Source organism: Rhinoraja longicauda, chromosome 1 (genome assembly GCF_053455715.1).
Source record: "Rhinoraja longicauda isolate Sanriku21f chromosome 1, sRhiLon1.1, whole genome shotgun sequence".
In the NCBI taxonomy this organism is placed as follows: domain Eukaryota; kingdom Metazoa; phylum Chordata; class Chondrichthyes; order Rajiformes; family Arhynchobatidae; genus Rhinoraja; species Rhinoraja longicauda.
This window is the reverse complement of record NC_135953.1, coordinates 36,396,472-36,421,300: the sequence shown is the minus strand read 5'-3', so window position 1 is coordinate 36,421,300 and position 24,829 is coordinate 36,396,472. Positions and strand designations below refer to the sequence as shown.

The 24,829-nt window shown below is 41.2% G+C and overlaps 1 protein-coding gene across 7 annotated transcripts in view; it reads right to left on the bottom strand.

Annotated features, from left to right (window-relative positions):
• The window catches only part of celf4 (CUGBP, Elav-like family member 4), a 1,071,661-nt gene that overhangs the window by 308,003 nt on the left and 738,829 nt on the right, over nucleotides 1-24,829 (bottom strand). For 4 of the 7 annotated variants that reach the window (XM_078429907.1, XM_078429991.1, XM_078430145.1 and 1 more), the window contains exon 4: nucleotides 6,911-7,039. In XM_078429907.1, the coding sequence (XP_078286033.1) occupies nucleotides 6,911-7,039 (129 nt within the window). The remainder of the gene's footprint in view (nucleotides 1-6,910; nucleotides 7,040-24,829) is intronic. The other 3 variants (XM_078430080.1, XM_078430249.1, XM_078430306.1) reach the window with 1 other exon arrangement.

The window sequence follows — 24,829 nt, the reverse complement described above, 5'->3', positions numbered from 1 at the left end:
ACCGGTGCTGTGGGGTAGATGCTCTTTCTCACGGTGCCTCCAAATTTTGTTGGCATCTTGTCTTGAAAGAACTATTGCAGTTTTGTGACAGAACTGTTCCTTCAACAAGGGCTGCAGCTAAAATCGCTTGTAATAATTGCACAAAGGTTAATGGAGTACGCCTCATTGATTGGTTGCAATGTGACACTAGATTCACATTTCAACTTGGGAATTTATCAAAAAGAGAGTAAATTTCACGTATATTCTCTAAAATCTGCATTTGCAAACCTAGAATTCCATTTGCCTTCTTCTCCACCGCAGACCTCTGTCGAATCAGGTGAGCAATAACTAAACTGCCCTTCATTTTCATTTAACATTCCCATAGCAACTTCTAAACCCACTTGGTCATCTTTTTTCAGGGATTTATTGATTCTAGAATCATAGCCTTTCTGTAACTTCCTTTGCTAAATGTTAAATGTTCATAAAAAATACAGTATTGGATGATATTTTGTTAATTCTTTTTCTGGTACAAAGAAACTTCAGAGAAGCAGCTAATTGGCACATTTCAGCTCTATAAGGGCCCCTCAGGGGATTAATTTCCTGTCTAACTACACTCTTGCTGTTAAATTATTGGAAGATTTTTTGTTTGGTGTTATGTTTTACATTTGATGCTATGTTGCTTCCCAACTCTGCCTTGGCATCCTTTCCTTTTTTTCTGATCAGCTTCTGCATATTGTGCTCAACAGTCACATTCCTCTTTTATTTACGTTAAAAGACACAGTATGGAAACAGGCCCTTTGGCCCACCGAGTCAGGATCGAACGTGGATCTCTGGCATTGTAAAGCTGCAACTCTACCGCTGCACCATTGTGTTGCCCAAAGGCAATTCTACTCAATGTGGTCTTTTTGAAATCTCTCCCTTAATTTTCGTATTAATCTTTAGCAGCCATTTTTATTTCATTTGATATTTTACTCATAGGTACACATCCATTGGCTAGTGGAGGGGCCCCAGGGCACAAAGGTGGACAGACAAAGGAAGGGGCTTTGCATCCAAGGAAGGCGATGGCTGGAGGCTTACAGCAGCCTGGGGCTTGCCTGGTTGGGGCACCGCTCATAAGAAGTAGAGCGCAAACTGGACTTTGAAATGGCGCCAAAACATTGCGCCTCTTCCATGTGGGCTCAGTGGACTATTTCTGTACACTTGCTAATCGAGGATGTGCTTGTGTATAAGAACACCACTGGACTCTGTAAGAAAAGGAATTTCACTGTGCGTTTGCACATGTGACAATGAAAGCACCATTGAATCATCCTGCAAGCTCAGCATTTGAAAGATGTCCACTTTATCCTGAACAGATGTATTTTTAAGTGGTATTCTCCTTCCTCCTCTATCTAATCCCAGTCTTGATAACTAATTCACATTCATGAAGCTTGGCTGTACTAAGCTGTTCACTGAAGTTAATTTATGTGGTCACATGATTTCTCAGTTTGCACTGTGCTGTGGCCGTTGCTCAATTGTTCAGCTATTTCTTGAATCGTGTCTCATCACTCACGAGGCTACCAGTAAGCTGTCTCTCCTTGGCTCTCAGATATATGGAAACAGACTTTGAATTTGGCAGGCAGGCATAGTACCAATTTAATACCAATGACCATAATACCATAAGACCAATTTCCCTCCGGAGATGAATAAAGTTTATCCTATTGTATCATATCGTATCGTATCGTATATTGGCATTGTAGAGAAAAGAAAATGGTTTGCACAACAGTCACAACCTGTTGACATTAGTTTTGTGCCCATGTACCAAGTTGAAAATCCAACCTTATTCCCTTATCATGTATCAGTCCACTGTGAATGGCTCGATTGTAATCATGTCTAGTCTTTCCGCTGACTGGTTAGCACGCAACAAAAGCTTTTCACTGTACCTCGGTACACGTGGCAATAAACTCAACTGAAACTGAACTGAACCTACCCTAAGAAATTGCTAATAAAATTGATGAGGTTCCATTCAGTCTTAATCTCGTAACTGGACACATTCATTGGTTCATTTTACTCAGTCTTCAAACAGATTTATTAAAGCCCAAGTCATTCCACTTATTTTCATCTTTAATTCTTTAGCAGGCTTCTCAAGGTGGTGTCCCAGAGCTGGGAATACTAGTTGCTGTGGGTATTTTGCTTTGGCGTTTGATTCATGTATGCAAAGACAGGATTGAATCTAGGTCCCTGGAGCTGTGAAGTAGCTGTTCTACGAGTTATGCCACTGTACCCCCTTGGTGCAGGTTAATAGCAATGGGGTGTTGGTGAGCATTTATGACAGAGAATAAGCTGCAGGGGTTTAGGGTAACTAGGAGTGAAGCATCAGACTCTTATGGGTGTTCCCCAGGAACTGGCATGGACCTGATGAGCAAAACGGCTTCCTTCTGTGCTGAGATATGTAGAACAAATGTTTGCAAATTTTGAAACATTGGCTGGTAAATACAGATCCACCATCGATTTTCTAACAACAGGTTGGTCCGGCACCTCCTTTAATCCGGACAAAATTATGAGAGTGCACTTCAAACCATTCCGCCCACCCAGAAGACCCACGTAAATGTGGTGCCTAGGCCAGGTGAGGCAGCTGACCGTAACCTCATCAGGATTTCCACTCCTAGCAGCCATTTGAACTTGCCCTCTGGGGCCGGTCTCTATACTCCGGCCCGGCCAGAGCCGGCAGATCTGTTCCCATAGACGACTTCCACGGCCAACTTTGCGGGCTGGTATCTCGTCGTCCCCCCCCAAGGCCGTGACATCTGTTGTCTGGCCAAACGGATAATACGGCTAGACTCTGGAATCAAGGGTGCAAGAAAATTGGTGGTGGACCTGCAGAAGAATTCAGGATGTGGCTCAGCATGGGTTGGATGAGAAGACATGTGTGATTCTCTGCTTGGTGTGTGTGGTTCAGAATTGCAATTATTGCTCAGAGGAGAGCAATGGTAGTACGTAGTGGGGGTGGGAAGAGGCGATTGAGTCATTGGGTCATATAGCATGGAAACAGGTCCTTCAGCCCAATTTTCCCATGCTGGCCAAAATGTCCTATCCACACCAGTCCCGCCTGCCTGCTTTTGGCCCATATCCCTCTGAATCTTTCCTATCGATCCAAATGTCTTTAAAATTTTGTTATAGTACCTGCCTCAACTACCGCCACTGGCAGCTTGTTCCATATACCCACCACCCTCTGTGTGAAAAAGTTGCCCCTCCAGTTCCAATTAAATCTTTCAACTATCACCTTAAACCTATGTCCTCTGGTTGTTGATTCCCCTACTCTGGGTAACAGGTGCACTTACTCTATTAATATCCCTCATGACCTGAAACACCTCGAAAAGATCAACCATCATCCTCTTGCACTCATGTCCAACCTTTCCCTCAAGTTCAGGCGCTGTCAACATCCTCCTAAATCTTCTCTGAGCTCTTTCCAGCTTAATAATTTTTTTTCTATAGTAGGATGACCAAAACCGTACACAATACCCCAAATGGAATTGGTTATCAGTGGGAGGTTTTAAAGCCAGGTGTTAACTCGATAGGAGTGTGTGAAGGACAGGGTTATGAACATGGGTTTGGGTTGATGTGGATTTTCTATTAAGTGGAAACTGGGTCCTTGAGGGAGCCGAGTGGGAAAATTACTCAATGAATGGACTTGAATCAGACTCCAAGCATTAACGGTACGGTACGGTACGGTACGGTAGCGCAGCGGTAGAGTTGCTGCTTTACAGCGAATGCAGCGCCGGAGACTCAGGTTCGATCCTGACTACGGGTGCTGCACTGTAAGGAGTTTGTACGTTCTCCCCGTGACCTGCGTGGGTTTTCTCCGAGATCTTCGGTTTCCTCCCACACTCCAAAGACGTACAGGTATGTAGGTTAATTGGCTGGGTAAATGTAAAAATTGTCCCTAGTGGGTGTAGGATAGTGTTAATGTACGGGGATCGCTGGGCGGCACGGACTTGGAGGGCCGAAAAGGCCTGTTTCCGGCTGTATATATATGATGATGATGATGATTAACCAGCTCAGGCTTATCCCCTTTTAGATGCACAGAAGTAAGTTTCACAGGCTCTGTTGATGCCATGCATTTCATAAGGTCGTGGGTGACAGGAGCAGAATTTGGCCCTTCAGCCCATCGAGTCTACTCCGCCATTCAATCCTGGCTGATCTATCTCCCTCCTAACCCCATTCTTCTGCCTTCTCCCCTTAACCCCTGGTATCTGTACTAATTAAGAATCTATCTATCTCTGCCTTAAATATATCCATTGACTTGGCCTCCACAGCCTTCTGCGGTAAAGATTTCACAGATTCATCAGCCTCTGACTAAAGAAATTCCTCCTTATCTCCTTCCTAAAGGAACGTCCTTTAATTCTGAGGCTATGACATCTAGTCCTTGACTCTCCCACCAGTGGAAACATCCTCTCCACATCCACTCTATCCAAGAAAAGAAGTGTGACTGAAATGGATGCCTCTCTCTCCCTAGTCAGGATTCTCCCTGCTTTATTCTGCACAGTGAACTCAGAACAAAATTTGTGAGTCACCTCAGTTTTCATTATGTTTTGTTTATCATGGAAATTAGTTTGCGTGGTGCACAATAACATGGCACTAAATAGCCCTATTTTTCTGCACTCAGTTCGTCCACTATCGAGGGACCTGAAAAGATCAAAATCCAAATCAATTGATGCCACTTAACAATTCATATCTTCAACTTTTCTGTAATCAAACGTACATCTCTCCTGTGCTAAAAGTGCACTACTTTGAAAATGTTCTCAGACTAAATTAAAAACTGTGAATTACACAAAAGTGTTTTGTTTGCTGGTGGAGAAATGGAAAACCTCTTAAGTAATCAGATTGTAACTCCTCACACGATATGCCTAATTCATATTGTCTGCAGCAGAGTTACACAAATGAAAACACATTCTGCCATGAAATGTTATTGTGCTTTATTTTGCCTTGGCTCTATTTCCCTATGCTGATTCATTGTATTCAGTTCATCTTACTGCAGTGAGGCAATTCAATAAATAACAATGGGGAAGTTTGATTCAACTGGTCCAGTAGCCAAATCATCTTGAAATAAACAATTTGTGACTCAGTTCATCATTCCATTCACTTTACCCTTCACAGTTTAGGTTAGTTTAGAGATACAGCACGGAAACAGGCCCTTCGGCCCACACCAGTGAGTCCGCGCTGTCCAGCAATCCCCGCACACTAACACTATCCTACACACACGAGGGGTTATTTACAATTTTACAAAAGCCAATTAACCTACAAACCTGTACATATTTGGAAAGTGGGAAGAAACCGCAGCACCCGGAGAAAACCCTCGCAGGTCACGCAGTTCATATGGCATAATCTGGTTTCATCCCTTAATTCTACTTTATTTTCCCCCTCTTCCTTATCATCCTCCTTTCTCCCCATATCTCCCTTTACCTCCCACTTTACTCTCTTTCCAAAAATCTGTGCATCAATCGCAGGTCACTTTCTTGTTACTTTACTGATGTTTTAAAATAACTAACTGACCAGCATGCATGTGGTGGAGTGAATGAATGACCAATGAAATATCCAGAAGAACAGATACACATTTAATGGGACAATCACACTTTGTCTTAGCTAGTTTAGAAGAAAGCAAGATAGACAATAAAAAGCAATGTTCCTTTCTTTATTTCAAGTGAATTCTTGCACTGAATTTATAAGTAAGTAAATAGATTGGATCGGATGGAGTTTCAAGGCTGTTGCTGAACACTATGATATCCCAATGGGACGTGAGGAATCGAGACCCTCTAAACAGAATATTAAAGATTCTGCTGCTTTCATTCCTTTTTATTGCACACTGTTGTCTATTTTGGTTACCTGTTAATGTACTTCCTAAAACATGCTATTAACATAATTATTTGCACTTGCTGTGATGCAGGCTACAGCATTAAAAAAAAAAATACCACCCCTACAATAAACATTATGGAATTAACTGACATCGCGTGATCGTACAAATCTTTGCCTCAAGGTTGCCTCCCCAAAAATGCATAATGTAAAGGAAGATTTAGAATAAGATGGCTTTGTTTGGCACAGTGTATTATATGTCTACAATTAGGAGCTCTCTATTCAATATAGACAGCACTAGGAATTAAGTTAATGTGCATCAGAGTTACTGCTAAAATTGTCAGGGAAATAATATTCTTCGTAGAGGCAGGCAAATGAGGCTGTATAGATCAGGCAGGAATAATGGGTGCATCTTGAGGGACTGAGGATACAACTGATATTGTTGTGTTCTGCATCACTGGTATGCTGCAGAGCCAAATGTAATGCCCATGTTTAGCTAACAGCAAAATACTGTACAAAGGTTTAGGAAAGTCCTTGATCTTGTTTGCAGCTTGGAAGTGCAGAAATGACACTGCATGATATGGGACAGATTATCTTATGACACCATGTGTTAATGAGTAACAGGTAGATATTCCCTGATATGGCTTAACATTGAAAATAACCACTTGGGTGTGAGGTATTTGTGGAGTCATGTCCCACTTCAGGATAGTGGGAGAGAAAATTGATTGGAGTGAGGAAAAGAATAAGCAAGTAGCAAGGGTTGTTTGGAAATAGCACGCTGAAGCAGTTGGAATAATTACCAAGCAATACGCTTGCCCCTTCCCAACATCAAAGAGCTGATTATTAATCCTTTCATGAATTAATTTCAATACGAAAGATTCTATTCTTTCCAAATGACAGTATGAAACAAAAGCAAAAAAAAAATCCTATCACAGGTAAATATATTGTGAAACAAGAAAAGTACTAAATTGTTAAGATATTGTGTGATCAGGTAACCCGTCATAATGCTGATCCTAATTAAATTACAACCTGCAGCCGTAGGTTATGAGGATGCTATTAAATAGCTAGAAGGCGTTGTTCTTACACTGAAGAATTACCGTCTTACCTTTGCTATTTCCATCAGGCCCTCGAAGGATTGTGCATTCTTCAATGTTACCGAAAGCTTCAAATAGTCTGCGTACGTCCTCCTCTGACTGTTGTTTGTTCAGCATGCCCACAAATAATTTTCTGTCTTCTGGAACAAAAGTTAAAGGTGCTTACCAAATCCTTGCTAGTTTTATACTTTTTTACATTAATTAATATAATATATACTTGCACCTCCATTGTCTATATTATACTCCTGCAGTTTCTCAGTTTGTATAAGAAATTATTCTCTTCAAAATATAGACTGTGATGGTTTTATGTAATATCACTCATTATACATTTACAATTATTCCTTAATAGTACATCTGTTTCACATAACAGCTATATTTAATTTACAGTGGGCTTTATACTGCATGTTTGAGAACACAGCAATGATTTTGTTTCTATATTTGTTAGTTTATTTAGAAACATTTAAAATATAAAACAACTAGATATTGAATTGATGCTGATTCTTGGAATTGAGGAAATTCATGATTGAAATTAAATGCCTTCATTTGTGGACCTTAAATTTGCAATGGAAAGTCCATTTTACATACTAAGCTTCTGTTGATTCATTTATTTCTTATCTTCACTTTTCCATTTTGTCTTAAGATGGCAGCAGTGTCCATATGAACAGACAAACAAGTAAAGGTAATAAAGGATCTATTATCGATCTCTTATCATATATCTCTTATCATATAGCAGGTTTGCATTTTCTTTTCTTTTAAACAATCTAATTGTTCCGTTTTCTTTCAGAAAACTATTTCTTCTACTTTCCATCTCTTAACAGCCTTTTTGAAGTCATTTTTTAATTCCTGCACTGTTCGATAGATCCCAGATGCCTTTCAAAATTGGCATTGTTCACTGCAAAACTATATTAAAACATTTTAAATATACATGTATTAATGGGAAATTCTTTGGGTGTGCAAGAGCTATACAAATTCAAGACCTTTTACTTTACAATATGGCGATGAATAAGCTCTATGACTGTGGGGGAATTCCAGCCAAACATGCCAGTGTAAGGTTTGTACACAAGTGCTTTTAAACGGGTGATTATTACTGATTCTTCATCACTTTAGCAAATAGTTCCTGAGGCATATTTATGGAACATGTAATTCTGTTCTGTCCAAAGTCAAATAAATGGCGTAACTCAAGGAGCAAACTTGAGTATTCTGGGCAGTGTTACTCGGCTATTGGACAATGGATAACACAATTTGGAAATATTTTCAGATTCATTCTTTAAAGGAGTTTATAACACATTGATTTATGTTGTAATTGGAAACTCTGAGAGTTTAGAACTTCTGTTACATTTTGGCATGCATTAAATGATGTTCAAAGCAAAACGTGCAGATATATTTACATTCTTTGTCTTTTATACTCAACACATTTAAATGCATATACACAAAGACACAATGATATATATGAACTTCATGTCAAATATTGACAGATGAGACAGTTGTCACCAAGTCAGACATGGGCAACGATACACAGGAAAATATGTGAGACCTCTGCCTCTCAATCTCCAACATCTGTGGAATGGGCTTCATTGAAAAAATTACCTGCCGTGTAAGCTTGACTCATTTTGCCTAGATGAAAAGCTTTTCCTCATTAATAATCTGCACAAACATCGGTGGCATATAAAGTTCCTATCCCGCTGTTGAAACTTATTGCCCGCTGTCCCTGAACCATTTATATCGCCCACCAATTTAAAAAAGATGCCAAATCTGTTCACTTGGATTCACAAGTTAACCCATTGTCGGTTTTTCAAATGCAGCTGCCTTTGTCTCAATTCAACAATACAAACTTGCTTACTGTGGGGAAATTTGAATTTGAAGAAACACTTAAAATATCCCACACTATAGCTGAAGTTATTTTAATACATGCATGCCCTGCAGCCTATTTCAGTTAAATTACAGAAGTAAGAAGCCACATGCAATCAACAAAATTTGCATTAATGATAATGAAGTGTACATGAAACAGATGCAATTGAATAAAATAATAAAACAACACTGCGACAATTTTATGGCAGCAAATTAGTGGTGGCTACTGCATCTTCACTGTTGAGTCTGGTCACATCTCTGAGGTTGAGCAAAGTTCAGTGTTAATTGTTAATCAATTTCTAGGTTTAAAACGCAAATGTAAAGAGAAATTAACTTTTATTGATTTTATGTATATTTTTCCATGGTGATGAATGGTCAGAAGATGCACTAAGACTACGAGTGTGTGTTTTATGTAAAGTCATAGAGTTATACAACACGGAAACAGGGCCTTCGGCTCAACTTGCCCATGCCGAACATAATGCCCCATCTACACTAGTCCTATTTGTCCGAATTTGACCCATATCACTCCAAACCTTTCCTATCCATGTAGTTCGACCCGAAACGTTACCCATTCCTCCGCTCCTGAGATGCTGCCTGACCCACTGAGTTACTCCAGCATTTTGTGTCTACCATGTCCAAATCTCTTTTAAATGTTGTTATATTGCCTGCCTTAACTATGTCCTCTGGCAGCTCATTCCACATACCCACCACCCTCTGCGCATGAAAAAGTTGCTCCTCAGGTTCCTTTGAAACTTTTCTCCTCTTACCTTAAACATATGTCCTCTGGTTCTTGATTCCCCTATTCTGGATAAAAGATTGTGCATGCACCTTGTCTATTTCCCTCATGATTGTATATGCTTTTATAAAATCACCTCTCAGCCTCCTGTGCTCCAAGGAATAAAGTACCAGCCTGCCCAACCTCACCCTGTAGCTCAGGGTCTCAAGTCCTGGTACCATCCTCATAAATCTTCTCTGCATTCTTTCCAGTTGAACAATCCTTCCAAAAACAGGGCGACAAAATGTACATACCAGTCCAAATGCAACCTCATGAATGGCTTGGACAATTGTAACATAACATCCCAACTTCTATATTCAATACTTTGAATGATGAAAATGAATGTATCAAAAGCCTTCTTCCATCTTGCCTATGATCTTCCATTATTTTCCAGAGCACCCAACCATGCAGAACATTATCAAATGCTTTATTGGTCCATATAGACAACAGCTATGGCTTTGCCCACATCAATCTTTTTGGTTACTTTTTCAAAATTCAGAGTCGTAAGATACGATCTCCCATGTAGAAACCTCTGCTTTTAGACAAATAAATCTTATCCTTCAGAATCCTCTCCAGTAACTTGCCTACCACAGATGTTAGGCTCACTAGTTTTTATTTCCCAGGCTTTTCCTTCCAGCCCTTCTTAAATAGAGGCATATGATTAGGCACTCTCCAGTCTTTTGGCACCTCACCCATGTATAATGATGATTTAAATATCTCAGCTTGGGTTCTTGCAATTTCTTCTCCACAGTATCTGTGGATATATCTGGTCAGGACCAGGTGATTCATCTACCTTCATACACCTTAGGTCGTCCAGCACCTCCTCCACCAGTAATACGGATTGTCCTCAGGATGTCACTAAATTCTCCTACATTTCTGCCTTGGTAATGATAGTTAATTGATATGGTCACAATAGTTGTCTTGTGTTTTTTTTAACCTTCCATCTTTTTTTAGTTTTCAATTTTTGTTTACCTTTTGTGTTTTAATGGCCTTCAAGTAAATAGTGTTTAAGAGGAGTATTTGGAGTGATAATGTATTTTCATGACAAATATTGCTTCCTTTATATATTCCTGTGACATTCATTCTTTCCATGGTGCAAGGACAACCACCATTTTATTGCTGGCCATACAATGGCATTACTCCTCCATATTATTATAAAATGCAAGCTCTGATTGTTAATAAAGATATTTCAGATGGAGCTTTTGGAAGTGAACTATTTGCAACCAAGCAACACCAGTTTTAAAGAATTGAATCTGAAACTATGTTTATGGCTTAAACAAAAACAAAACTTAAAAATGTTTTTTAGAGTTACAGTTTGGAAACAGGCCCTTTGGCCCACTGAGCCCATGGCGACCATCAAATCATCTGTTCACTCTGTTTTTTTCAATGTTATCTCACTTTCACATCCATTCTCTACACACTAAGGGCAATTTTACTGAGGCCAGTTAACCTACAAACCTGAAGAAACCCAGGAAAACGTGCAAACCACAGCCACTACCCTTGGTCAGGATCAAACCCAGGACTCCAGCATTGTGAGGCAGCAGCTCTACCAGCTGTGCCACTCATTGCTTACATTTTTTAATTCCCCTTGTGTTGTAATCAAATAAATAAGTATCGGAAACATGATACTTCTGAAATTTGCAACAGTAATTATAGGTGCTCAAGTCTAGAACTTGTTATCCTTCATTATCAAAATAGTGGTCTAGAAATTCTTCAGCAGCTGAAAAGCACTTCAAATGTATGGTATTCGCTAGGTCAACCAGTGATTCAAAAATTCACTCTGAGACATGCCAGTAGCCACAAGGGGAACTTTGTGGAGAAGCAGAGGGTTTCTTGTTGCTTGCTCTGTCACTATGGAATGTAGATAGCCAGGTAAGAAGATGGTCCAGGGGTAGTGGGAAGCGATGGGCCGTCAGTCAAAAAGGGATGTGGTGTCAGTAAGGAAGGGACTGAAACTTTGAGTGTTGAATTGGAACAGAATGATGTTCAGAAGTTCACAAGTCATAGGAGTAGAATTAGGCCATTCGGCCCATCGATTTTACTCCGCCATTCAATCCTGTCCGATCTCTGCCTCCAAATCCCATTTTCCTGCCTTCTCCTCATAACCCTTGACACCCGTTCTAATCAAGAATTTGTCCATCTTTGCCTTAAAAATATCCACTGACTTGGCCTCCACAGCCCTCTGTGGCAATGTTCCACAGGTTAACTACCCTCTGACTAAAGAGGTTCCTCCTCACCACTTTTCTAAAAGAGCGCTCTTTAATTCTGAGGCTATGACCTCTGGTCCTAGACTCACCCACCAGTGGAAACAACCTTTCCACATGCGCTCTATCTATGCCTTTCATCATTCTGTAAGTTTCATTGAGGTCTCCCCTCAACCTTCTAAACTCCAGCGACTAGAGGCCCAGTGCTGTCAAACGCTCATCATATGTGTGGCCTAAGATGTGGGCAAGTTGTGATCACTAGCCGGAAGTGAGGATCAGGTTTGCAATCGGTATGGTGAGGCGATGGGGATGGTTTAATTGAGGAAGGAATAACCCAAGGGAAGGGGATTTTTATTTAAAGATGGGCTTACATGATTCCAGTGCCAAGCTCCTCAGACGTTTGCACCTTTTGCACCTTTAATTAATGACAGAAGTCTCACATGTGTTTGAAGGTTTGCTGAGCCTGTATTGATCTGATTTCCATAGGTCAGGCGTACAGAAATAAAAATTATAAAAACAGCAATGCGTGCCATAGCACATCAATTATATGTCCAGGCATATTAAATGTTCAGTGGATACAGAGTGAAAATTATAATATTTACTTAAATTATACTAAATCCATAATTTTCACAAGCGAGTGCTTTTTCTTTGCATTCAGTTTTGTAGAGCATCTAGATATTGCACTATTTGATGGAATTTCTGGGACACTACTTTTACACTTTCTGGGACTTTCTAAATACCTACATCTGTACTTAAAGTAAGAGGTCATTTATATATTTAAAACTTGCTGTGTGGACATATACGCTTAGAGCTGTCACCAGCTCTGTGAACCTAGTTTTTAGTTTAGAGATACAGCACAGAAACAGGCCCTTCGGCCCACCGAGTCCATGCTGACCAGCGATCCCCACACACTAACATTATCCTACACACACTAGGGACAATTTACAATTTTACCAAACCAATTAGCCTACAACCTTGTAGGCCTTTGCAGTGTGGGAGGAACCGGGAGTACACGGAGAAAACCCATGCAGATCACGGGGAGAACGAATAATCTCCATACAGACACCATCCATAGTCAGGATCCAACCCGGGTCTCTGGCGCTGTAAGGCTGCAACTCTACCGCTGCTCCACCGTGCCGCCAACTTATTCCTGTCAATCTGATATTTCCCCATCCAGTGTTCTCTTTTTGCTGGCTGCTGAACAATTTCATTTCAGTTCAGACAGTGATCACCTCCAGACGTTCTGACTGATCATCACTGAGAACTAACGTCAAAATGATCAAATGGAAATAAAGTGATATATTTTCTCATGACTAACTGGGTCACATTAGTTTAAAACTACAAATACAAAATTAATAGTGAGGGTCAAAAATATCCTGCGCTAAGATTGTGATTTTCACCAATAATTAACTGCAAAATGAATATTAATAACTATGTTTACATATTCTGTTGTGCTGCTGCAAGTAAGAATGTCATTGTTCTGTTTGGGACATTTGACAATAAAACACACTTAACTCTCTTGATTCTTGACTATAGCTTCTGTGTGGGGTTAACAATGGAGGAAAGCTAATTTAGAAAATATAAAAGCAGAGCAATGCATGTCAGAATTTTGCACTGAAACTATTAAAACACTGACATATTAATTTCACCACTCCCAGCAGGTGCCAGCTTCACCTTTGTAAATCACCATTCATCTTTTGTCACTGTGAATAACTTCTGGGTTTAGTCTTTCGAAGTATGGTGATACTTCACTCAAGAGAACCAATTCATCGTGTTGATGTGGAGTTATATAATGAACCATTATCTGTAAGGAACAAGTCCGCTTTTGAGCATTTATTTGGGCTGACTTTAAAAAAAAACCTCCCCTCTTGCTCTTATCTTCAAAGTAATCATGTTGTCAATAAGTGGATTTATTCACAAAATGCTGGAGTAACTCAGCAGGTCAGGCAGCATCTCGGGAGAGAAGGAATGGGTGACGTTTCGGGTCGAGACCCTTCTTCAGACTGATGTCAGGGGGGCGGGACAAAGGAAGGATATAGGTGGAGACAGGAAGATATAGAGGGAGATCTGGGAAGGGGAGGGGAAGGGAGGGACAGAGGGACTATCTAAAGTTGGAGAAGTCGACGTTCATACCACTGGGCTGCAAACTGCCCAGGCGAAATATGAGGTGCTGTTCCTCATATTTCCTCAATAAGTGGTCTGCCTTCATCTGTTCTTTCACTTTCAGCAGGAAGTACTCCCAAAACATTTTGCACAGAACATCTGGGGATTCATCACAAATGTAATAATCTTTGTAAACTTCTGTGCATTTTCAAAGTTTAGTTTAGTTTAGTTTAGAGAAAGAGCGCAGAAACAGGCCCTTTGGCCCACCGAGTCCGTGCCGAACAGTGATCTTCGTACACTAGCTCCATCCTACACAAATTACGGAAGCCAATTATCCAACAAACCTGCACGTCTTTGGAGTGTGGCAGGAAATTGGAGCACCCGGAGAAAACCCATGCAAGTCACAGGGGGAATATACAAACTCTGTACAGACAGCACCCATAGTCAGGATCGAATGTGGATCTCGGGTGCTGTAAGGCAGCTACTCTACCGCTGCGTCAACATGCCACCCAGTGCTAACGTGGAAAATGTAATTAGTTGATAATCAAAATTTTATAAAATGCAGAACTTGTAAACACTGAAACATAAACAGAAAATGGTGAGTGATTTAGATAGCAACTGTGGGAAGCCAAACAGTTGATGATTTAGGTCGAGGCTTTGTTGCACTCAACCTGAAAAGTTGACCGGCAGACCTCAGTTGGTTAAAATTGGTCATAAGGTTTCTTCCATTCTGACACCCAACACTGATACTTCTCAAGATTGTGTGCTCATTCTCCCGATCTACGCCCTGCATACCCATCAGCTCGATCTTTAAGTTCACCGAAGATACCACTGTTGTCACCCAAACCAACAACAACAATGCGATGAAGTACAAGAAAGAGATCAAAAACCTAATTTTCTGTTGTGGAAAGAGAATCAGAGATGATTTTAGATGAGATTAGATTATTTTATTGTCATATACACCAGGGTGCAATGAAATTCCTTGTTAACATGAAGCTCGCAAAGTAAATGATATACATCCATTTTACATAACGATATACACAACTGCACAACAAAAGGTACTTGGACAGGTACATGGATAAGAAAGGTTTAGAGGGATATTGACCGAACGCAGGCAAATGAGATTAGATTAGATGGGGCCTTTTTTTCCCCCCTGGATATGAGTTTGAATCAACTGTAATAAATACACGATACACATACTAAATGGACTGAAGTGCCAGATTACTAGTGAGGAATTAGGCCTCTTGGTGAGTTAATGAAAAATAAATCAAGCGGCATATATTTTTGTTCCGTTTTTTTTCCCGGGTGAATTGGGGTTTAATTACTCCTGTCTACCACCTGACTGTCAACTATACATTTATATGGTAAATATAACACAAGAAAATTGGCAATGGAGCTGCAGAACCAGATAAAATAGGATTATATTTACTTCTGAAACCCAAGCAAAATACAGAATGCAAGTTGCTTAAAGATATTTTCCTCCTCCACAGCCACAATACCTTATGCATTTATTTACTATTACTTACAGTTAATGATTGACCACCATGAACTTTTCCATTTAGATTCAAGCTACAACCATTTGAATGCCTATAGTTAAGCTTTTGCGTCGTGCATAAGCAATTCAACTTATAATTACTCATCGAAGCTTGGAGTTGGCTCAGAAACACAATGTCGTGGCGGCACGGAGGTGTAGCGGCAGAGCTACTGCCTTACAGCGCCAGAGACCTGGGTTAGATCCTGACCACGGGTGCCTGTCTGCATGGAGTGTGTATGTTCTCCCCGTGAACTGTGTGGGCTTTCTCCGAGATCTTCGGTTTCCTCCCACACTCCAAAGACATTCAGGTTAGAAACATAGAAGCATAGAAAAATAGGTGCAGGAGTAGGCCATTTGGCCCTTTGAGCCAGCACCACCATTCAACATGATCATGGTTGATCATCTAAAATCATTACCCCGTTCCTGCTTTTTCTCCATATCCTTTGATTCCTTTAGCCCTAAGAGCTAAATCTAACTCTCTCTTGAAAACATCCAGTGAATTGGCCTCCACTGCCTTCGGTGGCACAGATTCACAACTCTCTGGGTGAAGACGTTTTTCCTCATCTCAGTCCTAAATGGCCTACCCCTTATTCTTAAACTGTGACCCCTGGTTCTGGACTACCCCAACATTGGGAACATTTTTCCTGCATCTAGCCTATCCAAACCTTTAAGAATTTTATATGTTTCTATAAGATCCCCGCTCATCCTTCTAAATTCCAGTGAATACAAGCCCTGCATTTCCTGCATCTAGCCTATCCAAACCTTTAAGAATTTTATATGTTTCTATAAGATCCCCTCTCATTCTTCTAAATTCCAGTGAATACAAGCCCAGTCAACCTATTCTTTCATCACATGTCAATCCTGCCATCCCGGGAATTAACCTGGTGAACCTACGCTGCACTCCCTCAATAGCAATAATGTCCTTCCTCAAATTAGGAGACCAAACCTGCACACAATTCTCCAGGTGCAGTTTCACCCGGGCCCTGTACATGATCTATCTTGGATCAGATGCATTTTCTTTGTTGCCCTTTCCAGTGCACAAATGAACCTGGCTCTCATTTAACATAGAAGACCAGAGAAAGAGCAGCAAATGTTGCCGTTTCTTCCAGTCCCGCTCCCTGACTGGAACTCAGCGGCAATGTCTGTTATTTTCCCTTACTGTAAACTAAAGTCAGTCTGCTGGAGGCTGTACAACTATTGCACACAATACCCCAATTGCGGTCTCCCCAGGGCCCTGTACAACTGCATTAGGACCTCCTTGCTCCTAAACTCAAATCCTCTTGCAATGAAGGCCAACATGCCATTAACTTTCTTCACTGCCTGCTGTACCTGCATGCTTACTTTCAGTGACTGATGTACAAGTACACCTAGGTCTCGTTGCACATCCCCTTTTCCTAATCTGACACCATTCAGATAGGGTGGACACAAAATGCTGGAGTAACTCAGTGGGACAGGCAGCATCTCTGGAGAGAAGGAATGGGTGACGTTTTGGGTCGAGACCCTGGTCAGTCCGATGGTAGTGGGTTATCGTTGATATTTGCTGACAAAGTCAGTTACCTATTTCCTTGTTCACTCCATTTAGCTACTCCAGCACTTTATTTTCTTTACAGGTGTGCCAGAAAATCAGAATGTTTTTGATTTCTGCATTACAATGAACATGTGCATAAGCATCAGAGGCATAGATAGGGTAGATAGTCAGAACCTTTCTCGAAGTGGAAATGTCAAGGACTAGAGGGCATAACTTTAACGTGAGAGATGCAAAATGTAAAGGAGTTGTGCGGGGCAAGTTTTTTTACACAGAGTAGTGGGTGCTTGGAACTTATTGCCGGGGTGGTGGTGGAGGCAGATTGGATAGTGGAATTGAAGAGGCTTTTAGATAGGCATGTGCTTATGCTGGGAATGGAGGGATATGGATCACATTCAGGCAGAGGAGGTTATTTTAACTTGGCATTATGTTGGGCATGGACGTTGTGGGCCAAAGAACCTGTTGCAGTGCTGTTTTGTTCTATGTTCTAAGACTTGCTATATGTTGAGAGGGTGATAGTCAACTGCAGGTAAGCATGATTTGGCCCATTATGGACATGAAAATGACTTATTTTGGGTCAAATATAAGGGTGATAGTCTGTTGGAACTGTATGCCAAAGAACGAGACCTGTCTTGGTAATTCAGGGCAAACTTCAGGAATACATTACCTAAGGTAATATTGCTCTCAGAACCCCTTGGGATTCCTCTGAAGTGCGAAGGGTCACTGCAAGAATAGGAAAACAGCTGAAGATGGAGCTATCATAGGCCTTGTGCTATTTTACCTCCCTTGCACATCTGAATGGCAGGCTGCTATTGTTGATAGACACAAGGTGCTGAAGTAACTCAACGTGTTAGGCAGCATCTCTGGAGGTCTGAAGAAGGGTCTCGACCCGAAATGTCACCCTTTCCCTCTCTCCTAGATGCTGCCTGACCTGCTGAGTTACTCCAGCATTTTGTGATACCATCTCCGGAGATCAGTTCAGTCACAGTTTAGTTTATTGTCATGTGTACAGAGGTACAATGGAAAGCTTTTGTTGCATGCTACTCAGTCAAAATACATGATTACAATTGAGCCATTTACATGATAGGAGAATGACGTTTAGATGAAGGATCGGTGACGTTTCGGACCAGGACTCTTCCTCAGACTGAAAGTAGGGGGTGGCTGCCGGGGAGGTTGAAGAGCTGGAGGCAAGGAAAGCCCAGGACCAAACAGGGCCAGCCTCTTTTGTCAGCTCCAGCTCTTCACCTTCCCGCACCCATCCCCTACTTCAGTTGCCCGACCAGTTGAGTTACTCCAGCACTTTGTGTCGCTCTTTGGTATAAACCAGCATCTGCTGATCTTTGTTTCTGCTATTGTTGATGACTGGAGTTTAGCCCTGCGATTAGCCTTTGATAGAATTTGGGTGCTTTATTTGATAGGTAGTGCAGAGTTCAATCCCTGTGTGTTACTTCAGGGCGTGTTGTATTGTACTGGATCCTAATCCTTGTCCGGGGTCAGTATTAATGTGCCCAAGCTGTGGATGGTGGGGGTTGGGAAGAGGGGGAACAAACAGTTGAACCTTATCTGATTTGGAGCACTTTTGGAGACTTAAACTAGGAGGGAATTGAGGGAATGTGAGGGAGGCTTGGAGAAAGGCAGGGAGAGAGGGTTGTCGAGGAGAGATAAAGTGAGAAAAAGTGAGAGAAATAGAGCTATATCATGGAAAATGGACTTTTGACCCACCTTTCCATGCCAAACATGTTGGCATTCTGGTCTATTTGGCCCTCTAATCCCTTCTTATCCATATATCTGTCCAAATGTTTCATTGAAAATCACAATTGTACATGCTTCTATAGCTTCCTCCGGCAGGTCAGGTTGTACAATGGTAAACAATAAGGGAATGCTGAGGATGGTGGGCATTGAAATGCAGGGCTGATGTGTGCTCAGAGCCAGGCATGTTCTTGAAGTAGATTACATGTCAATGGACAATAGACAATAGGTGCAGGAGTGGGCCATTTGGCCCTTCGCACCAGCACCGCCATTCACTGTGATCATGGCTGATCATCCGCAATCAGTACCCGTTCCTGCCTTCTCCCCATATCCCTTGACTCCGCTATCTTTAAGAGCTTGTGTGTAGGGTGTGTAGGAAAGAACTGCAGATACTGGTTTAAATCGAAGATAGACACAAAATGCTGGAGTAACTCAGTGGGACAGGCACCATCTCTGGAGAGAAGGAATGGGTGACGTTTCGGGTCGAGACCCTTCTTCAAACTGAATGTCAGACATGTCAGGGTAATGGGCTATAAAGTGGAGCTGCCTTCAAACCGGCAGTAAAAGCACAATAGACTGACTGATCCCCTGCAAAGCTGTGATATTCCATGACTCTGAAAAGGACAAGAGTACTGGGCTGAGGGATGATTGATGGAATTTAATACAGAGAAATGTGAGGTGTTGCATTTTTGGAAGTCTAACATGAGTAGGACCTACACAGTGAATGGTAGGGCTCTGGGTAGTGTTGTAGAACAGAGCGATCTAGGAGTGCAGGTGCATGGTTCCTTGAAGGTGGAGTCGCAGGTAGATAGGGTGGTCAAAAAGACATTCGGTACATTAGCCTTCATCAGTCAGAGCATTGAGAAGAGTTGGGAGGTCATGTTGCAGTTGCATAAGACGTTGGTGAGGCCGTATTTAGAGTATTGTGTTCAGTTCTGGGCACCATGTTATAGGAAAGATGTTGTCAAGCTGGAAAGGGTACAGGGAAGATTTACAAGGATTGAGCTATTGGGAGAGGTTGAGTAGGCTGGGACTCTATTCCTTGGAGCACAGGAGGATGAGGGATGATCTTATAGAGGTGTATAAAATCATGAGAGGAAAAGATCAGGCAGATGCACAGTCTCTTGCCCAGAGTAGGTGAATCGAGGACCAGAGGACATAGGTTTAAGGTGAAGGGGAAAAGATTGAATAGGAATCTGAGGAGTTACTTTTTCACTCAAAGGGTGGTGTGTGTATGGAATAAGCTGCCAGAGGAGGTAGTTGAGACTATCCCAACATTTAAGAAACTGTTGGACAGGTACATGTGTAGGACAGGTTTGGAGGGATATGGACCAAACATAGGAAAGTGGGACTAGTGTAGCTGGGATATGTTGGCCGGTGTGGGCAAGTTGGGCCGAGGGGCCTGTTTCCACACTGTATCACTCTATGACTCCAAGAGAGGGCCTGACTAGAAATATCAATGATGATAAATACCATAGAAGCTAATCGACTATGACACAATTAGATAATTTATTTTCTTGAAACCTGTTCTAAATCACTATCAACTCTCCCTTCCCTAAATTATGAGGCTGTTCCTCTGCAATCTTCTGCTGCATGAGCATTTGATGACTGAATTTTTCATCCTCAATCCCTGTCACCAACTCCATTGCTGGACACATCAACCATCCATCTGACAACTGTCTAGAACTGTCTAGAACTGAAGCCGACTGCTTGCAATTTGGGTTGATATTTGATACTGGGAACTTCAGACCACATTACGTAGACTGCTTATTTTCACCTTTGTAATAATGCGTGACGTTTACATATTCTGTTGTGCTGCAGCAAGTAAGAATTTTGTTGTTCTATCTGGGACATATGACAATAAAACACTCTTGACACTGCCCCTGCCTCAGTCCATCAGTAGATCATAAATTTAGTTTAGTTTGGAGATACGGCATGAAAAAAGGTCCTTCGGCCCACCAAATCCACACCGACCATCGATGGCCCATTCACACTGGTTCTTTATTATCCACTTTCTCACCCACTCCATACATGCTATTGTCAATTTACAGAGGCCAATTTATTTACAAACCTGTACATCTTTAGGATGTGGGAGCAGACAAAGAAGCCCATATGTTGATATGGAGAAAGTGCAAACTCAACACAGACAGCACCCGAGGACAGGATCGAACCCGGGTCTCTGGCACTGTGAGGCAACACGCTACATCACAGTGCTGCCCTAATTAAAATTGCCTGCCTACTCTTTATTTCTCTTTCTTCTTAGGAGATGCTCTTTCATTTACTTTTCACAATATCTCTTCTAGTGCTGAACAGAATTTTATGTGGATAATTATGTGCCTTGAGACTTTTGCTCAATTTGAGGCACTATTGAAATGAAAATGTTGGTAAACTGAATGTTGCCATTCTCTAATTCTATGATTTATTAAATTGATAAGGGAGAAAACAACTAATGAGAATAGAGAAAGAAATGACTATTAAATATTCTTACCCAATCACATAGCCATGTGATAATTATGAATGAGAGAGATCTCCTACCCAGCTAAATCCATCTAATCAGAAGTAGTTTATTGTCTCCTTATTGCTGAGTGTACAATGTATTTAGTAATTCCAGGGCATTTGTAGCACACACTCTGCCCAGATGTTTATTTCAAATGCTGGCCACAATTTTTTTGTGAAGCATAACCTTGTAATATTGCTCCTACAGTTAATATTTATTCATTTGGAGTGGTGTCCTATGTTCTACTTCACTAATTTAATTTCAACCAATATTCTGGGCAGAGAGTTGCAGCCTTGCAGCACAAGAGCCCCGGGTTCGATCCTGACTATAGGTGCTGTTTGTACAGAGTTTGCATGTTCTCCCTGCGACTGCATGGGTTTCCTCCGCTGCTCCAGTTCCCTCCCACGTCTCAATGACACGTGAGTCGGTAGGTTAATTGGCCTCTGTAAAATTGTCCCTGAGGTGCAGGGAGTAGGATGAGAAAGTGGGATCACATAGAACTAGTGTGAATGGGTGATCAATGGTCAGCACGGACTCAGTGGGTCAAAGGGCCTGTTTCCACGCTGTATCTCTAAAGTTAAAATGAAAACTTTACAAGAGTGATTTATAGCCTTGATTTTTACAGTGTCTGGATAAATTCGCAACAGCAGTAAGAACCGTATATTGTGAGACGTGGCAGAAATCGGACACAGCATAGTGTAATGATCTTGGGACATGGATGCGGGAAGAGGCTGTGACCATGACCTCCATGGACAAAGTACTCAAGGCATTCCTGTGAGAATGTATTTTAGAGTGCAGGAGATTATAGATCTCAGTGAGGCCCAACTTTGTGAAAGGAGAGGATTCGCAGGGCAGTGCAGAAAGGCTCAGGAATAGGTCGAGCTGAATTGCTTTTGAATGGAGCTGGTACAGACCTCCTGTGCTAAACTACTCTGTGATTCTGCGAATCTAATTTGGGAGTTGTTCCTTTAATCAGTACAGCTTCATGGGAAATGGAAGTAGCAAGATCTGGCTGCACTATGCATAAATAAGAATTGTCATTGAAAATCACATTAGAGATGAATTTTGCCATTGCACCATCTCAATTGTGTGTGTTTTCTGTTCTGTTGTGCTGCTGCAAGTAAGAGTTTCATTGTTCTATGTGGGATATATGACTAAAACACCTTTGAAGCTTGACTCTTGACTTTAAGGTGGGAAAAAGATGCAAGGAAACAGAAAATTCTGAAACAACTCCTGAAAATTCTTTTAAATTCCCCATCAGGCTTGAAGACACCCGGTAATAGAGGAAATGTTGCTCTGCTTCAGGTTGAGCAGATTTTGATCTGCACAGTGATTTTCATTTAGAAATCTTTAGGAAGAGTGCTGTTAAACTGGAGAGAGCACAAAAAAGAAATTACCGGGTCTGGATGATTTGAGCAATAGGAGAGGCAGGATAGGCTAGGTAATTTTGCCTGGAGAACAGGCGGTTGAGGAGTGACATTATATAAATTCATGAAGGGCATAGATAAGGTGGCCGCAGTCTTTTCCCAAGTGTAGGGGAGCCAGTAAACTAGAGAGCATGGGTCTAAGGTGAAAGGAGAAAGACTTAAAAGGGAACAGAAGGGCAGCTTTTTCCAGACAGAGGGTGGTGAATGAGCTGCCTGAGAAAGTAGTAATGGCAGGTAGAATTATGGAATTTAAAAGACACTTAGACAAGCACATGGATAGGAAAGGTTTGTCATGATATGGGCCACACACACACAACTGAGGCTAGGGTGGCAGTAAACTAGAGAACATGGGTTTGAGGTGAAAAGGGAAAGACTTAAAAGGGAATAGTGGGGCAGATATTTTACACAGAGGGTGGCAAATACATGGAATGAGTTGCCAGAGAAAGTATTAATGGCTGGAACAATTATGGCATTCAAAAGACACTTAGACAAATACAAGGATAGGAAAGGGTTGTAGCGATATGGGCCATGCTCAGGCAAGTGAGATTAGTTTGGTTAAGCAACTTGGTCGCCATTTTATGGCAACCTGGGTTGGGCCAAGGGCCTGTTTCCATGCTGTGTGACTTCATCGCTTCATGACTCGATCAAAATACAGCTCTTGTGGAAATCTGAAACACTGAATGCTGGAAATACTCAGCGGGTCAAGCAGCAATTGTGGAAGGGGAGCAAAGTTAACATTTCATTTTATAATTCATTTTCTTAGGGGTTATCATAGCCATTGAAGTTATCAGGGAAATCACTAATTAATTGAAATAATATGTGCACACAAATGAAATGCTATATTACGCTGTAGCAGAGTGGACCATCAGAGAGCAGTTGCAAAATTATTGGTACAAAATGGCAAACTTATCCTATCTCATTCTGCTAGCATCATCCCAACAGTAGATTATTTCATCTATTTGCATTACTACAGTATTTATTCACAAAATGCTGGAGTAACTCAACAGGTCAGGCAGCATCTCGGGAGAGAAGGAATGGGTGACGTTTCGGGTCGAGACCCGTCTTCAGACTGATGTTTTTTACTACAGTATCTGAATAAAGCTTGCTCTCAAACCAAACTGTTTCAGTGTTAAGTTCTGTCAAACCATGTTTCCTAAATGATCACTACTTCTTACTGTTATTGCAGACAGGGGACAGAGGAGTCCAATGACTCGCATTGGTGTGAATTATTTAGTAATATTTTATCTGATAATGGGAGCAGACCAATTACCAGAGCAGATTGACAATAATGACATTTACTGCTGTGTACAGCAGCTTCATCAGTATTCTAAACGTTCTGATGAGACATTTGGCAAATTGCGTAAAAAACAATTAAAACTATTTATTACAGACTCTATTTACCCTCCTGATAATTAAAGAGGGGAAAGACAGCTACAATTAGATTTCTCTTTGGACTCCACTTTGGAATGTTTTTGGGTGAAGCCGTAATCCTTTTACTGAGGCAGCCACTCACAAGATTTGCAATGCTTTGATCTAGGTAAATAAGCGAATTGTTGTAGAGACAGCTGCAATCTATCCTTCTCTGCTGTCTGTACAACTAGCAGGTAACATTTATTATGTCTGGGTTGTTTGTTGGGAAATGTCACAGGTTTCCAATAGTCCCAATCTATCAATTCAGACCAGATTAATTATTACTGGAAAATAAATCTTGGTTGTGGTTTGTGCCTAGCTAATGACCACAACATTGATAAATAGGTTTATAGAATATTATAGAGAAATATAATTGCAGGGCACACCAGTGTAGTACAGGAACTTACCAAAGACGAGGGAAAAGATAAGTTAGGAAGTTGTGATCAGATGATGAACACTAGTTAGATAAACAATAGGTTGAAGATTACTTGGGAAAGGTAGATCTAGTGTGCAGGAAGGAACTGCAGATGCTGGTTTACACCGACGTTGGACCCAGATGCTACCCATTCCTTCTAACCAGAGATGTTGCCTATCCCACTGAGTTACTCCAGCATTTTGTGTCCAATAAAGCTAGATCTAAGGCAGATTAAAAGTTCTGAGATAGAATAAATTAGAATAGTTGGACAATCCTAATTTAAACAGAGATGAGAGAGAAAATATTACCCGTCTATAAAATCCTGCCGTTTATCACCACAGTGTGTAGTGGAGGAAGCTAAGGAATCTCAATAATGCACAAATTCGCCCGAGTTCAGAATGTCATAAAAGCAAGCTGGATCTTAATACCTGTCCATTCTGAAA